At 38.4% G+C, this 16,507-nt stretch overlaps 2 protein-coding genes across 6 annotated transcripts in view; one reads left to right on the forward strand and one right to left on the reverse strand.

Moving 5' to 3' along the window:
• Window positions 1-7,011, reverse strand: part of abcc3 (ATP-binding cassette, sub-family C (CFTR/MRP), member 3) — a 40,603-nt gene extending 33,592 nt beyond the window's left edge. For both annotated transcript variants that reach the window (XM_088285327.1, XM_088285328.1), the window contains exon 1: window positions 6,694-7,011. In XM_088285327.1, the coding sequence (XP_088141453.1) occupies window positions 6,694-6,729 (36 nt within the window). In that variant the 5' untranslated portion in view covers window positions 6,730-7,011. The remainder of the gene's footprint in view (window positions 1-6,693) is intronic.
• A 3,627-nt stretch (window positions 7,012-10,638) lies between these two features.
• radil2b (Ras association and DIL domains 2b) overlaps window positions 10,639-16,507 on the forward strand; it is a 31,003-nt gene continuing 25,134 nt past the window's right edge. For 2 of the 4 annotated variants that reach the window (XM_088285356.1, XM_088285359.1), the window contains exons 1-2: window positions 10,647-11,123; window positions 14,464-14,642. In XM_088285356.1, coding sequence (XP_088141482.1) covers window positions 10,999-11,123; window positions 14,464-14,642 — 304 coding nt within the window. In that variant the 5' untranslated portion in view covers window positions 10,647-10,998. Of the gene's footprint in view, window positions 11,124-14,463; window positions 14,643-16,507 lie in introns of all 4 variants that reach the window. The other 2 variants (XM_088285357.1, XM_088285358.1) reach the window with 2 other exon arrangements.

The raw sequence follows: 16,507 nt of genomic DNA on the forward strand, positions 1-16,507 counted from the left end.
AAACTATCCTTTTTACAATGGAGCTATTATTGCTTTGTAGCTTGCCTCCATAAACCCACTTGCGTAGGAATCTCCCAGAAGCCTGCCAAAGGGATGTGTGCCTGTTTTTCTTGATAAAGCTTTGCAAATCATTCATAAAAAAATTGGGGAGAATCAACAATACACAAACACACAATTTACCAAAGTGATTTATAAAGACTTCTAAGAAGTTGAGCCTGGTTTACAAACTTTGATCACAATTACTGTGCCATTTGTTCTGTACCATGCTGAGTCCGGGTACGACTCCATTCCGTGTGCCTCGTTGGTCTGCACTATCACTGTGCCATACTCAAGCATGTTTAACATACTTTTTCGAGGCATAAATGTAAATGTCCTGATGTTTGCACTCATTTTGTTTAATTTTTGAAAACCAAGACAAAATAAGACACCTGAGTTACTCATTTTTAAACCGGTCATTAACTCTCAGCTTAGGTAAAATTAATGCACTTTTTGGCTTCTATATCCGTCAATGGCAGGTAATGCGTTAAAAACACATCGGAATATCTCCAATGAAAGTTACATTGATTTCTGTTCTCCTTCTCTCTCCACAGGGAATCTTGGTCTTTTGCGTCTAAGAAGTACTATGTATCTGCGGCATCTAGCGCGCAACATGCCGGAAATACACAAGCAGAGATAAACAAATCGTGAAACTCAGACGCAGCACAGGACTGCACTTTTGGAAAACCGACGGATTTATTAGTGTGGAGAAAGACATGAATAGAATGATTTTTATTTTAAAAAGTAAGAAGTGGAAATGATGTGCACTTGCGTCATGACGTTCGCGCATGAAAACGGGTTGTTTCAGAAAGCAGAATTTTGAACTGAATATTGAACACAAACCTGATCCGTTCATACGTACACAAATGGTCCCGCTTGAAAAGAAAAGTCAGAATTGTGCCACTGACCCATCCAGTCTTTGCCTTCTAGATTCTTTAATTTTAATCAGAAGTCAAATATCAGAAAAAATATTTAATGTACTATATAATATAATAACAAAAAGATCACAGGTTTCAAAATTTTCAGGATAACACTTTATCATCGTAACTAAGACAATTAAGTAGTAGAAGTTTAAAATTTCTACCCATTCATTATAAAATGAGATGTGGAAATACTAAAAATTATGAATTTATTTAATATTGAATGTTTTTTTTTAATATTACAATTAAGGAGGAATTTAAGGTTTGTAGGGTATATGCCAGTTTTGAAAAATGTGTTTTTCTCCAAAACTGCGATTGAGGCCTTTTAAATGATTTTATAAATCGATTTTCTAAAATCTTTTTTTTTTGCACTGTACTCCTGTAGTTTAAAGTTATTTTGTTAATTCTAATAAGCTACTTTTTACTATTTACTTAAACATATTTCTAATGTGTATCACATTGCGTTACCTTGTGTATGAAATATGCTATCTACAGTAAAAAAAAAGCTTCCTTCCCATGTCTTCCCTTGCCTGTGTGACAGAATTTCACAAAGATTAAAAAAGAAATGCATGTGACAGGAAACGTCCCACCAAACACCACTTCCAGTTATTCTCAGTTCTTCATTTAGATTCTTCCCTTTCAGTTTCAATTCTGCATCAAACGTGCAAAAATACGCAAGAAAAAGAAAAAAAAATTGCCAGCATATTCAGATGTCCCTCCACCATGTGACACATCGTCTCAAATACAAGCACCCAGAATGGATTTAGGTAAGGCAACTACAACACCTTCGACAAACACCATAAACAAAGAGAGAGTTGTGCCTCAAAGGACTATTTTGGCAGCACAGTGAGGGGTTCGTTTGAAATGATTTTCACCTTATCATGTCACAAGCATCCCAAGAATGATACCAACTTAAGAGTGTGAGTATTCTGTGCATTTGTCTGACAGTTTGTTATCGATATTTGTTTACATTAGGGGATTTTTTTTTTTTTTTTTTGGTGGGTAAAACACCTGTCACTTTTATTCCGAGCGTGTTCACATTCACCTGTTTGCAATACTACGGGAAATGAAATCATAATTTATTTGGGATTTTTTTTTTTTTGAAGAGCCGATAAAAGCTGTAATTGACCAATTAGAAATTAAATTATATGAAACTGTCATATGACAACAATAATGGCAGAAATTGTCATGGATATCAGTCTTTTCATGATGTTCCTAAAAATATATATTAAAAAAAATAATTAATTAATAGATCAGCAACCTGGTGTGGTTGCACATTAGAACTTGTATACAGTATCAATCAAATTTGGAATACATTCGAGGTTTACAGAGTTATCCTGAAGCCACTCTCGATTGTGAGCTTTGATTAATTGTCCTGAAAGATGAACCATCACCCCTATCTGAGGTCAAGAGCGCTCTGAGCGGTGCCTGGTTTCATCCCACCATGACATCGTATTCATGCCAGAGTTCAATCGTAGTGTCATCAGAACACTGAATATTGTCTCTCAAGATCCGAGTCATTCAGATGACTTTGGCCAAGCTCTACAATGCTGCAATGTGCCATTTTCTAATGAATAACTTCCATCTGGCTACTTTAGTGGTCCCCAACCAGCTGGCCACGGCACGGTTCTGGTCCGCGGGCCACTTTGGACCGGGTTGATGTGGGCCACACAGACGAAAGACCAAAAAAAAATTGCAGTAGTTCTTTCAAGAGAAATATATTCTGCAGACTACAAAGTTGCAAGTAGTGAAATTTGCAGCTGGAAACTGTAATCTAGCAACAGAGAGAAAAGAGTGGAGTGAAAGAGAAACTTGTTAGGGACTGGCAAAAGGCGAAAAGTTTACTTTTACTGCAATGAAGAAAACTAAAAAAAATTGAAAGCTTGATCAGTGCACAGACAGCGGTGTCCCAAAACTATTAACATCTTTTCTGTTCATGTTTATTTTTCGTGTAGCTAAATAACCTTCATTGTGTTAGCATATTTTACACCTATTCAGCATGTTCTTTATTCTTTTAATGTTTTAACTTGCCGTCCAAGAAGAAATACACCAGAGCAACTTAGGTATGTTTTTTTCCATTACGGATTTTTGGGCTGGTTCGAGATATACTCCGTAGCGACTTGTTGTACAGACATTACGGTAATTAGGGCTGGACAGTTATGGAAAAAAAAATAATAATCACATTTATTTTGATTGTCATTGAAATCATCATTATTAAAATGATTGATCGGTGCTTTAAAAACTCAATTACTCGAAACTATCATCATGTCTCATGCCGATTCATCCCTGCATATTGAACAATATTTATTTATTTATTTATTTTTGTCAAGTACAAAATGACCTTGTTAATATCATGTAAAATACCTCTAGCATTTACCTTTGGCTACATCCACACCTTTGTTGATGCCTTGCAACTTTGCACGCATTGAGGCTTTGAATAAGCATTACCTTAAATCTCTTAATAATATTTATTTTATCTTAGTTATTTTCACAAGTCTTGGGACTTAGTGTGCTAACCAGTGACCCCTGGAATGTATTTTGTTCCATTTAATGTGAAAATGACACTAATTTCCTTTTAGCAATTGAATGGGATATTACATTTACTTAAGCATTAGCGCTACCAATGTTTTAAAAACGAAGCATCTTTGTATTTAAATATACAATGTGCGTAATTGTTTTTATTGTGCTTTTGGTTATACAGTAAACTCCAACTGGGGTGTCTTAAAGTACTCTCAGGAACGGCAGACTCATAAACACAACATGCTTGCACGGCAAAAAAATTCAGGGTACTTTCACAACGTCAAAAACGTCTAAATGCACCACGGCGTTCTGCACATAAATAGTTTTTCTTCAATGATAACATTTTAAAAGTCAAGGAAGGCCAAAAATTTAAATCATGATTACATTTTGATTCATCTCTGATCTCTGGCATTAATCATTTCAATCCTCCCAAAAAATAAAAATAAAAACTTCTGATGAGGAGAGGCCCCTGCCTTGCATGGTGCTGCCATGTCCACTGGGAGCAACCACTGAGCTATGCCACTACCACCATTTATCACCAATTGAGTAGTAGCTCTATATTTTGTTTACAAGAAAAAAAACATTCAATTGATCCTTTTTATTTGGTTTCATTTTTTCATTCGTGCCTCGAATCCAAAACTGCTTTCAATATTTTCAGTATGTGGCGTAATGAGTACCAGCAGCCTTGCAGTGTTTACAAAAGACTGATGATTCTGTGAATGCCAGCCCTCACAATAAGACAGTACACCCAAAAAAAAGCGCATTTGATCTAAATAAAGTTGAAATGTTTATGTGGTGCCCAATTTTAAGAAAGGGGAGAGGAGAGTGTGCTCCAACTACAGAGGGAATCACACACCTGAGCCTCCCTGGTAAGACCAATTCAGAGGTGTGCTGGGGAGAGGTGTCCGGGAAGTCTACGATTCGGGAGGAGCGATGTGGTTTTGTTCCATGCCGTGTAACAGTGGACCATCTCTCACATCGGCAGGGGGTCCAGTTTGGTGGCCACATTGCATCTCTGCTTTTTGAAGATGATGTGGTACTGTTGGCTTTCTCAAGTCGCGATCTCCCACTGGAGCCGTTCTTAGACAAGATGGTAGGTGTACTCATGTCAGGACTGCTGGACTTAAAAAAGGTCTCCGAAAGGACTCCATCCAAGAATAAAGAATGCAACATGTTTAAATTTAACGTGACTCCCTGGTGGCCTGACTAGTTTCCGGGAGGCATTTCCACAACCAGCAGCAGCTCGAGTCACCATCAGGTCACCAGGCTAGTGAGATATACCACTTGAGTACTACGTAGTTTCCAGTCTTTGCACCTTTTCCTTAGTAATTGTCAGAACTGGGCGGACCATCCTAGGGGGGGAACAGTCCGGCCGGATGTCCATTTTTGGGGCGTGGGTCGGTTGGCGACAAATTTTAAAAAAGGATTTGATTAACAAAGGTCGGAAGTTGATTTTAGTCCGGCCCACGAACCGGCCCTCGTGTGATGAACCTTCTTGCAAAATGGGTAGGCGACAAAAAATGTCTCCGAATGCATAAGGCCGGAGAGTCGAGGCCGGAACGGTAAAGAGATCAAGGGTCAAGTGCCCAGCTCTGGTAATTAATTGTCTTCAAACATGTATAATCAAGGGAGCGTGCTCCCCATTAGCCACATAGCGAATGACGAGGTGAAATGGCGTGATAAATATTTCTCATATTCGCCACTCCAGCGAAGGGCCAATTTGTCTGTCAAAATTGCCCAAGGAAATCCTGTATCAAAAGCCTTGGTTACAAAGTAAAAATGTCTGTATGCAAATTATGCGAATAATCCCACAAGTCCCATCACGGCCATGTATGCAAGCGATTAATTACAGTCTGAACACAACATTGCTTGTGATATAAAATAAAAAAAGATTGCTTGTCAATCCAATAACACAATGTTTATGTATGGAGGTGGTGGCATGGTGGCCAGGGTGTGGAAGCCAGCCCCTTTGCTGGGACGTAAATAGAAGAACACAACACACAAATATTTTGTTAATTTCTGCACCAAAAACCGACATCATTCATCATCATCAAAGTGTGAGAAAAATAAGGATAATCAAACGCTTTCAAGAAAGCAAAGTCATCCAACACATAATGTAATCCCATAATGCACATTGATTGGCATCTTTGTAGAAGTATCATGGCATACTGCAGGAGCATGTAATGTAATAGAACATAAATTCAAGGAGTAGAAACTATTCAACTGAGACAGTGGTTCTCAAACTTTTTAAGGCAAAATACACCTAAAAAATGTCCACCATAATGGCCCTCACAAAAACACAGTCACAATAATGGGCCGAAGAGTTCATAAAAAATGAGCCAGAGGTTTTGATCCTAAAATATATGTATGTATGAACTATTGTCAGCCATTTTAACTTGATGCACAGTTGGAATATTAACGCTGTGAATATTAATTCACTTTATAGGGTGTTTATGTTTTTTCATTTCATTCATTCCATTCCAAATCCAAACCAATCGATATTTGATAAGGATTCACTCACGGTCACGACATAGAAGAGAATGGTGTAAATCAGGGGTGTCAAACTCAATTTTGTGGATGGACCACATCTTTAAGATTTCCCTCAGGGAGCTGTTATGACTGTAAACCCATATCAATGTATGATCACCTTACGTTATCACAAACACAACAAATTGATGGAAAGCCACTTTTGAAATTAGAAGCCAGTTAGTAATTGTTAGTTCAACTGTTCTTCAATTCATTTAAAAAGGGGAGGAATCGTAACAAATAAATGGCAATATCTCATATCTCAGTGTTGTTAAAAGTGAAGAAAATGTGCTGGAAACAGGAAGTTGATGCACATGATTTGCCCTTCAGGCCAGATCTGGCCCCCGGCCCTTGAGTTTGACACCTGTGGTGTAAATTATGTAAATTATCAACCGAATTTACAGCAGTGCATCTTAATATGCGTCCGGTCAGTTGAGATGAGAAAAGCATAGTAAACTGAATTTAGAATCAAACCCACAACATGCAATTTATTCGGAGAGCAGGCAGCTTAACGAGATAGAGAGTAAAGTTAGCCCTGGCCGTTCCTGATCTGAATGGCTGCCAGCAAAGAAAAACAACTAAGAAACGCTTACAAACCGTACAGCACGTATAAGGAATAGACAACTGTGCAAAGTACACAAAATCGAGCTCAAAATAATTACTGTGAGTAGACAAACCGAAAAAAACTTACCCAGAAAGGAAGCTCTGGTCCACACAGCCGCTCCATCTCCGTCCGTCTCGGGAGGACACCGGTAAGTAACCCCCGGAGAACTCTTTCCCCTCCTCTCCGTGAGCAGGCAGTTGTTCTTAGCAACCAGCTTTTCTAACGTTTACGGCTTGACGCAAAAGCTGGTTTAACAGTCACATGCCCGACAAACAGGTAAATAAATGCCGAGGAGCCTTCCTTGACTTTCCCGACCGACTCGCGCCAGGAAACACGGCGCTCCTTCCGCTCTGCCCAGGCGCAACGAACTCAAGTAGAGCGGAGGCACATAAATGTGAAGTCTCATTTCAGATGTCAGAAAAGGGCGTGAACTTATTTTGGTCATGCCTCGCTTGGTCTCCTCTCCTCCCCCTTTTTTTCTCGACGAACTGAAACGTCATTCACGTACACACACACACGCACACTCGCGCACACACTGTGGCGCTTGGATTTTTTTCAATCAAACAAGCTGCGAATTATGGTGGACTGAAAGTGCCAAAATTAAATAAAGGAATACACCATGAAATGTTTAATTAAAATCATTTATTTTGGTATTTATTAATTTGACAATTATTTCGGTAATTAATCATTTCATTATCCCGCATTGCAGTGTTTCATGAATTTATTATTATAATATTTTTATATGGCTGCAGTGTCAATGTACTGGCGTCTATGTACTGTATAAGTGCCTACTTTAAATGTTGTGTTTGGAGATACTAGCCTGCGGGTGCCGCTCAAGACATGTTTACCATTACCATTAACACTGTTTAATAAAACTAAAATACTACTACTATGTTTTTTAGTCTAATATAAAAATTAAATTTGCGTATGCAAATTGATGTTTTTTATGTGTGTGTGTGCGTGTGTGTGCGGGTGTGTGCGTGGGGGTGTGCGTGTGTGTGTGTGGGGGGGGGGGTGTAGCATCAATGGTACTATTCTGTGGCATCCACCCAAAAATGAACTGGAGTTACCAAGTCCTACGAAAATGGAACATTGGAGACACCACTTAGAGTAACATGGCACATCTAATGCAAGTCAGATTTTACTGTGTATTTAAACAATGTCATCTCATTCATTCATAGTTGCGGACGACAAAAGTAATCCCATAAAAAAAAAACTAGGACTCAAGAGTGCCCAAGGCTATCTTAACCTTTTTTGACATGAATATTTTTGCATGGCTCAAAGAGGCTGATGCCAAAAAGCAATTCCCAGCATGTGACACTAACATTTGAATGGGTGAAGACAATTCGTGGTTCCCTCTCCCGTGCAAATGGCAATCAACGCTTTAAACGTTAAAGGGAAAGTCAACCCCAAAAAATTCTTACCAGCCCTACTCATCCAATCACAGCATTCTGAGTAATATTATATTTATGGAAAAGGAGATTAGCAGTAAAACCCTCCCATTTTTATACATCACTTTCGTCAACTGAAAATGACATCACAGTTGCTCAGGGCTCATCTGTTTTCTGAAGCCATGATTGAGTGTTACCTGAGCCTTGAACAACAGTGATGTCATTTTCAGCGCCAAAAGTGACATAATGGCCGATCCAGGAGATGGCTAAAAACGGATGGATTTTGCTGCTTAACTCATCTTGCACAAAAGCAATGTTAATCAGAATGCCGTGTTTCGACTAGTGAAGGCACATAGAACATATTGCAAATAATTTTGTTGGGTTGACTTCCCCTTTATGTGTCCAGACTCCTGTTTTCCCAAATTCAAGGAAAAAAACCAGTTCAAAGTAGGATTCCACCTTGATTTAAAAGAGAAAATATCTTGCATAATATAATAATACAGTATTGGAACACTGTCTGAATCTGTTTTTCACTCAACTTCTGCAGACACAGGAATACAATGCGTTGCTTCTAAATAAATTTTTGCAAGTTTCCAAACCTGAAAAACCAGCAACCACGCAGCAAATATGCAGTGACTGATCAGATTTGCAGAACACACAAAAAGTCTCAGCTTTTTCTAAATTCAACCTCCAGTAAAATATATCAGTACGTTACAGTACTTTACTTTAGTAATTGTAAGTATAACTTCATTATTATCCCTCTTATGAGCACCAGTCAAGAGGCGAGCAGCAGTATTTTGGGCCAACTGGACATGCTTGATGGAGGATTGGCTGACTCTAAAATAAAGGGGATTATAGTAATTCAGCCGAGATGTGATGAAAGCATGAATTACTGTTTCGAAATGCTGTTGAGAAAAGACAAACTTTGCCAGAGCCAGCTGCCAAAGATTAAAACAAAAAAACTGTGTTTATCATCAATTGCCGCTCCAATTTAAAATCACTGTACAATTTAAGACCCAAGTTGTGAAATGCGCTACAAAAATAAAATTGTATTGCATTGCAGTGTATTTAGATAAGGTTGTGAAATCCGACTGCCACTAGGACCAAACACCATAACTTCTGTTTTCTTTTTATTAAAATTCAAGAAGTTACACCCCTCCTCCACCCAGGAGGAGGAGTGCAATTGGTTAGCATGATGGCCTCACAGTGCAGAGGTCGTGGGGTGGACTAACTGAAAACAGAGACGGAAAGCACTGTGAAGTCTTGTGTTGTGTTTTGTTTGTACTGCAGGTGCTGTGACAACACTTTAGGCAACATTGGTGTCCTGTTAGGCAAATTAGGCCGAGTCAAGGCCCGGTAAACCTATTTGTCATCCCACGCAGGCACAGAGTGGATTTACTCAGGCTGTTATTGGAATCACAAAGTCGACTCTCAGCTGTACGCCAGTGGTGGGCAAACTTTTTGATTGGCGGGCCACAATGGGTTCTAAAATTTGACAGAGGGGGCCGGACCAGGAGCAGATGGATGGAGTGTTTTGATAACCTCACCTCATTGGAGAAAAAAATACATTTAATTTTAAATGAAAGTAAACAATAACATTACAACAATATATATGTCTTTGAAAAACAACACTAATTCATTTAACTAATGTTAAAATGATAGAATATGATTATGAAATACCTTTTTACTTAATGATGAGAATCTGCTTTCATACACCACCACAGTGAATTTGAAGAAAAAAAAATTAAAATGTGACTGAAAGTATTATTTTCCTCTTATCTAAAAGAGGTTCACCAACATTGAATGGCTAAATGTTTTTGATCAAGAGATTGTATTTTAATCATGGTGAAAAAAATGTTTGGGCATGGGGCTCTATGGATTGACTAATGTTTATAGATTACATGTGAAGAGAGTATACATTCTCCAAGTAAATAAAAATAGAATGCATCCTTTCTATATTGCTTGTCCTCATTATCACACACTGAACTGATTGCCAGCCAATCATAGAGAACTGAGGACCTCTCAACTGTGAGGCATTGCGCTACCCAGTCAAAATTTAATCTAAGCGATATTAAAATAAATCGGGCTCATCCCATCAACCCACTTCACCACAACTATTTGATTTACTCCATGATTGGGGACGTGTCCAAATTTCCTCACGTATTCAAAGTGGTGGTATATTCTGCACCTATCCACTAGATGGCGACATAGACAGAATTATAAATACGATACGTGTACTGTTTACAGTTTTTTTTTCCTTTTCTTTTTGCTTCAGGTCACTCCTTTGAGATTTGTGGCACGATTTGGCTTTCTGAATTTAAAAATGTGTTGTCGACTTCATTTTTTTGTAATATTTTTCAACACACCCATTTAGTTATGTCATCGATTTTCCCTCATGTGACCTGGTTTTGCCCTCGCGTCTACTTTTTTTATTGCTACCAATTGTTTTTTATGTTCACTTTTTCTAGCCCACGAATGAATTGTTTTGCAAAAAAAAATCTTAGAAGTTAGGGACAAACCACCCCCGAAAAAGAGCTGAACTAAATCTGTGTCCCGCCCATTTTAGAGGATTGTCTTTTCAACGTTTAATTTTGGATGGGCGTGTGTGTTTCGGCGTGTGCGTGCGTGTGTGTGCGCGTCCGTGTGAGCACTTGGCATCCCCTAACAGTTGCGCCGTGGACGCACATCTAGAAAGCAGGTTCGTTAATTATTGAAAGCACAACTCCACAACATTTTATTGACAGATCGCGCCTTCATTTACCTGTTTTATCCGCTTTTAATCTTTGAGAGCAGAAGTGTTTGGGCGGTAGAAAGAACAGAGCTGCTCCCACAGCTGGATGAGAGCGGGGAAACATCTGCAGGAATGAGGCAGAAGATGAGCGCTGTTGCGTCGCTCGTCTTGCGTGAAACATCCCAGGAATGAAGCTGAGCTCTCATAGGACATTATGCAACCCACGCGGATTTTAAAGCGAAAAAGGAAATCTGAGAATAACAAGCAGAGATGAGTCAAAGAAACGCTGAGGAATTACACCCTCTTTCACAGAGAGGTTTCCCTTCATCTTCTACATCTTCTCTGAAAAGACGCCTTGGAAGGCTGACAAGAAAGTCCAGTGATGGATCCCTTCGGTAAGTTCAGTTTAAAAAAAAAAAAAACTTTCTGCTTTCATTACTTAATTCTCATTAGGAACATTTGCCCTCAAACACTTTTTTTTCTGATTTGGCGAACTAATCTCTTCAGCGACATAGCAACACACAAACTGAAATATGATTAATTGGACCAAAAAAAAAAATCTAACACACTCATGGAAGCTGAGAAGCCAGGATGCTAAGAAATTTAAATCAAAAGTTGTTGCTAATATTAATACAATTTCATACAAATTATAAATAGGTGCAGAGAACGCCTTGCTGGCCCTGACTTTCCACCAAACTGATGCACTCCTTGCAATCGCTTTATTGCCATCATCGGCTACGACTCACGCCCTGCAGGCATCCCCCCTCACGACTTGATCCAAAGTTCCAATTTAATGTCTCTTTGAACTTTCATCACAACGACCGGTGACTTTTACACACCGTTGCAGATATTACAATATGTTCTTTGAACATCATGGCAGACAACATCAAAGTTTCTGCCATGACATCATTTCTGCATTAAAACTGTTGTCATACTGCCCACCCAAGCCCCCAATTCAAATTTAATGCCACTGTTGAATTTCTTTCACCCATGTATATTTCAAGTGCCACATTTGGATGTGTTTATGCAGACAACACATGAAACAACGCAGATGCCCAAATTGCACACACTGTAAGTCCTCAAGCGTCAACACAGGGCATTGACAACATGGAACCAGACAAGAATAAATAAATAATTACAAACCCCAATACCAATGAAGTTGGGACATCATGTAAAATGTAAATAAAAACAGAATACAATGTTTTTCAACTTATATTCAATTGAATGTTCATACTGATGAATGTAAAAAAAGGTGTATTACTTGCGAACTGGGGACACTAATTGTTGAAGTCTTTCCAATTCTTACTTGACATACAACTTCAGTTACTCAACAACCCGGGGTCATATTTTGTGGTTCATAATGCGCCGCACATTTTCAGCGGGATACTAACTCTTTTACTACCAAGCCACGCAGTTGGAATACATGCAGAATGTGGCTTCACTTTGTCAAGCTGAAATAAGCAGTGGCGTCACTGAAAAAGATGTCGCGCGCATGGCGGCATATGTTGATCTTAAAGCCGTCTGGCCCTTTCAGCATTTTTGGTGCCTTCACAAATGTGCAAGTTACCCTAACACGTTCCACGAACATGCCTTCATACCATCGCAGATGCTTGCTTATGAACTTTGTCTGGAAGACGTGATTTCAAAAACAAATTGGATTATGGACTCGTCAGACCACAGCACATTCTTTCATTTTGCGTTAGTCCATCTCAGATGAAGAAGAGAAGCTTGTGGAATTTCTGGGTGTTGTTGATAAATGGCTTTCGCTTTGCATGCTAGATTTTTACCTTGAATTTGTAAACAATCCGTCAGATTATTTATTCACGTAGAGATTGTGTTGTGATGCAATTTTTTTTATTCTTTTTTTTGGCATTGAACGCTTCCAAATTGTATCACATGAGAGCTAAAAAATCTGAATTGAGTCACTTACTCACATTGTGGTGTAAATCTAGCCCTAAACAGAACCTCATTGGTTGACCAAAGTTTGCCCTTAGCAACAGGAATTTTTCAGTTCCACTTTGCAAAAAAACTACTTTATTAGTTGCACATCAATATTCTTAACCATCACATAAATATAAAAGTAAATGTTAATAGTAAAATGTAAACCGAAATGACTGTAGTAGGAAACGTTGCCAAAATTGCCTTTTTGGTCGATTTTATACACATACAGTGAACGTCCATCAAGCGTGAAGGTAAATGACCAACTATTTTTTTGGTTATTTCCATATTTCTGAATACATGTCTGCGAGCAAGCTGTGTAAATCGTTAATATAGCCAGAGGTGGCTTTGGCTATACACCACGCAAAGAGCTGAACATCTCACACAAAAAGATCCCGGAGATTTGCTGATCACTTTTTTTTTTCGGGGGAATATGATGCAACTAGTTGCTAAATGTAGCGACAAAGTCGCTTTCCTGCCAATGTGAAGAAAGCTCACTTGGTCACATGCCGGAGCTCTGCCATATCATCAGCAGCGTCGTCATGGTGACGAAGGCCGAACTTCTCCCACCCAAAATAATGTCATTTGAACCAGACTGTGAAAAGTGCAGTGAGCCGTAATCCTTTATACTTTGTATGTTTTGACGAAAGAAATTCCAGTGACCTTTTATGAAAAAATCTTGTTTCCTTTGTTGTTATTCAAGTATGTAACATGTAAAAAGTAGGGCTGTCAAAATTAAAGCATTAACTCAAGTGATTAATCCCAAAATTTTTAACTCAGTTAAATGTTTTAACTCAATTAACTCAGTTTGATTTACTTCAAAAATAATTTGCATACTTTGCAAATATTGTTCCATATTAGCTGTACATCTTTAGCAAGTCTCAGAAAAAAACACTGTTCAAGTTACCACTGGGCCTTGCAAACCAACACTGCTGGAGAGTGGCGCTTGTGGGCAGTTTTGAGAAATGTTTCCAAGAAAAATGCCTGTAAAGAAAGCTATTAGAGCAGTCTTTGAATTAAATATACTTCATATTTGGTGATTTTGCATCAATTCCAAGATATTATTCAAGTAAATATTGGTTACAAGCTTAGAAAAAAATAGTAGTTGAAAAATGTGATTAATCGCGATTAATCATGGAATTTTTTTGTGATTAATTAGTTCAAAAAATTAATCACTAGACAGCACTAGTAAAAAGAAAAACTGATAAGAAATTATGTAGTGATGGTGGGGCTGTAAGTCTCTTAACATTGACATGTTTTTTTATTTAAAAAGTTTCAAAGTGTTTTAATTAAAGGTTCAACGATAAAAACTAATAAACAAACTCATTATAAATGTTTTCACTCTGGTGCAATTCACGTGTTTTGAGGGGCATTTCGATGATAGCTGTGCATTTGGTTCTTTCATTAGAAAATTGTGTAAATGTAAATGCTTCAATATTTTTTTTTCCACAAATGAGCCCCATTTTACTTTCGAGCAATGTAGTATAGAAGCAGAGAACCTTTGAACCAGTGGTAAGAAGCTTACAGGCTCAATCCTTTATTTTTTTTCATTCATGCACACCTAGAGCTGAGTTAAGAATGGTGAAGGAGAGTCGGCGACAGGCTAGACAACGTGAGCTATTTGTAATTACATATTCACATTTGATGTCTTGTTTATCTTTTTTGTTGCATTCTTTTTTCCCTAAGAAACCAGTGATTTCTTAGTCCGCTGCATTTTCATTGTTCTTTACTTAACTGCATTTATTGCCTTGCTCAAGGACCCTTCAGCCGTCCATCTTTTCACGTTTGATTATCCAGGTCAAGTTCGTCTACTGGCAGTTCATCCACTTGCAGGTCAGCTGAGGCTGTGGCTTTCAGACAGCCTTGCAAGAGCCGCATTCGTCACCACACCAACCGCCTCTCAGGAGTCTTTCTTCGCGGCGCCGCCTCTGGCTCACTCTCCATGGCCATGTCCACCCAAAGCGGGAAAGGAAGTGGTACGTCACGCTCAGTAAATTCTTTCTTTTTCTTCCAATGTTAATGTCCTGGGAGTTTTGTTGGATAGTGCATTGGTTAATACAGAGTTTATTTTGAGATATTTCAAAGTGGTGAGCACTGTAGTCCAGTGGTTAGCACATCTTCTTCACAGTTGAGAGGTTCTGGGTTTGAATCTCATTTTGGGCCTGGAAATGCCATGCGATTCACCCCAAAAGTCAGCGAGGAGAGACTCCAGTTTTCCAACAACCCTATTGAGGACAAGTCTTCTCGAAAATAGATGGCTTGATATTTCTAAGCAGAATTCCATGATTTTTAAAGCTCATTTCTCATAATAAGTCATGGGATATGGTTAACCTGTGGGGAAAAAAACTTATACAATGCCTTCTTAAGAAGCTTTGCAAAGTTGGGGGAAAAAAAACAACCAGTCATCAGAGCACTCTCATTCTGGAATTAGCAAATACAAATTTGTAACAGACATCCACAGAACAAAAGGAAGGCATGATGTTTAGGCATAGTTAGAAAGCATCTATTATTGCATCATTGTAAATGGAATGCCAAAAGCTGTTACAGTTTCATCATGTGAGTCCCACATGAGTTGCAGGGACACTTGGACTCACACTATGGAAACTCTGGCTAACAAGCATGGTAGGGTTTTAATTTATTTTATTTTGGCACAGTGGAATGTTTCTTTCTTTAGACACTTGGTTCCTTAAAGCCTGCATACATTTTTTTTGTAATTCCACATTTATTACACAGTGGTCATGTTTAATGACTATGGGGCCAATTTTGGAAGGCAGGTTGGCTATATAGATTTAACGTGTTTGTGAATTTGGTATTTGCGCTATGCCTTGTTGGGTGACGCGGCTGCCACACCACCCGGCGCATTTTATAATTTGGTGACAAAAAGACTAACTTTTAGACTACTTAAAAACAGGTCTAACCTGTGGTGCTGGCGGTGTTATGCAATTAACTTGCTTTTAGCAAATTTCCAGGGGCATCGGGGGCTCGAAATAACCAGTGAGGTTCATCGTGGTCCCAATCACCAGAGACTAGACTTGTCCTGCACCAAAATGAAGATGCTCCTGTTTCAGACCATGTGTGTCTGCCAAACAAAATAATATTTTCTATTGTCAATAGTGAAAAGAAGAAAAGTACAAAACTGAGCAAGGAGAACAGAACTCAACCGTAATTCAGTTTGGCTTCCTCAACCACAAAGACTTATGTAAAGCAACATATAAAAGAAAATACTTCCATGGGCTGCAATCTTTTACTCACTGAAACAGCGGGGAAAATGCCACACTTTATCTAGTGTTGACATCTTGAAAGAAAACTAACACAGGTAAGCTACCATTAACTGTAAGTTACAACAGCAAATCTAATTTTGACTTTCAAAATGAAATATATCAGGAGTAAGGTTTTAATTCTCCCCTAATATGACTCCATTTAACAGGCATGTATTATAATTGGGCTGTGATTTATGACAAATTAACTCATTTGGCAATTTTTCTTCTCGATTATCTTCATTATAAAATACAATAAAAATACAATTGTTAATTTCTTGCAAAAAAAAACAAATAGCATTTTACATTTTCGCATGTTATGCTTTGAAACAGTTGCATGCACTGTGTTTTGGGCTGTCACATATATTTAAAAGAAAATTAAAAAGAAAGGAAATTGAATCTATCTTTAACTGTTCAACCTTGTCTTTTAAATGGATTTTTGAAGGGCAAGGCAAGAGAAAAAAATTCTTTACAATAATGTGTTCTATGCACCTCCAATCGTCAAAACACAGCATTCTGATTAATATTGCATCTGCAGAATATAAATTAAGCAGCAAAATCCGCCTCTTTTCATCAAACTCAGG

The sequence above is a fragment of the Idiotropiscis lumnitzeri genome, chromosome 20, assembly GCF_059441095.1.
Source record: "Idiotropiscis lumnitzeri isolate Australia: NSW breed Sydney's pygmy pipehorse chromosome 20, RoL_Ilum_1.0, whole genome shotgun sequence".
NCBI classification, from domain to species: Eukaryota; Metazoa; Chordata; class Actinopteri; order Syngnathiformes; family Syngnathidae; genus Idiotropiscis; species Idiotropiscis lumnitzeri.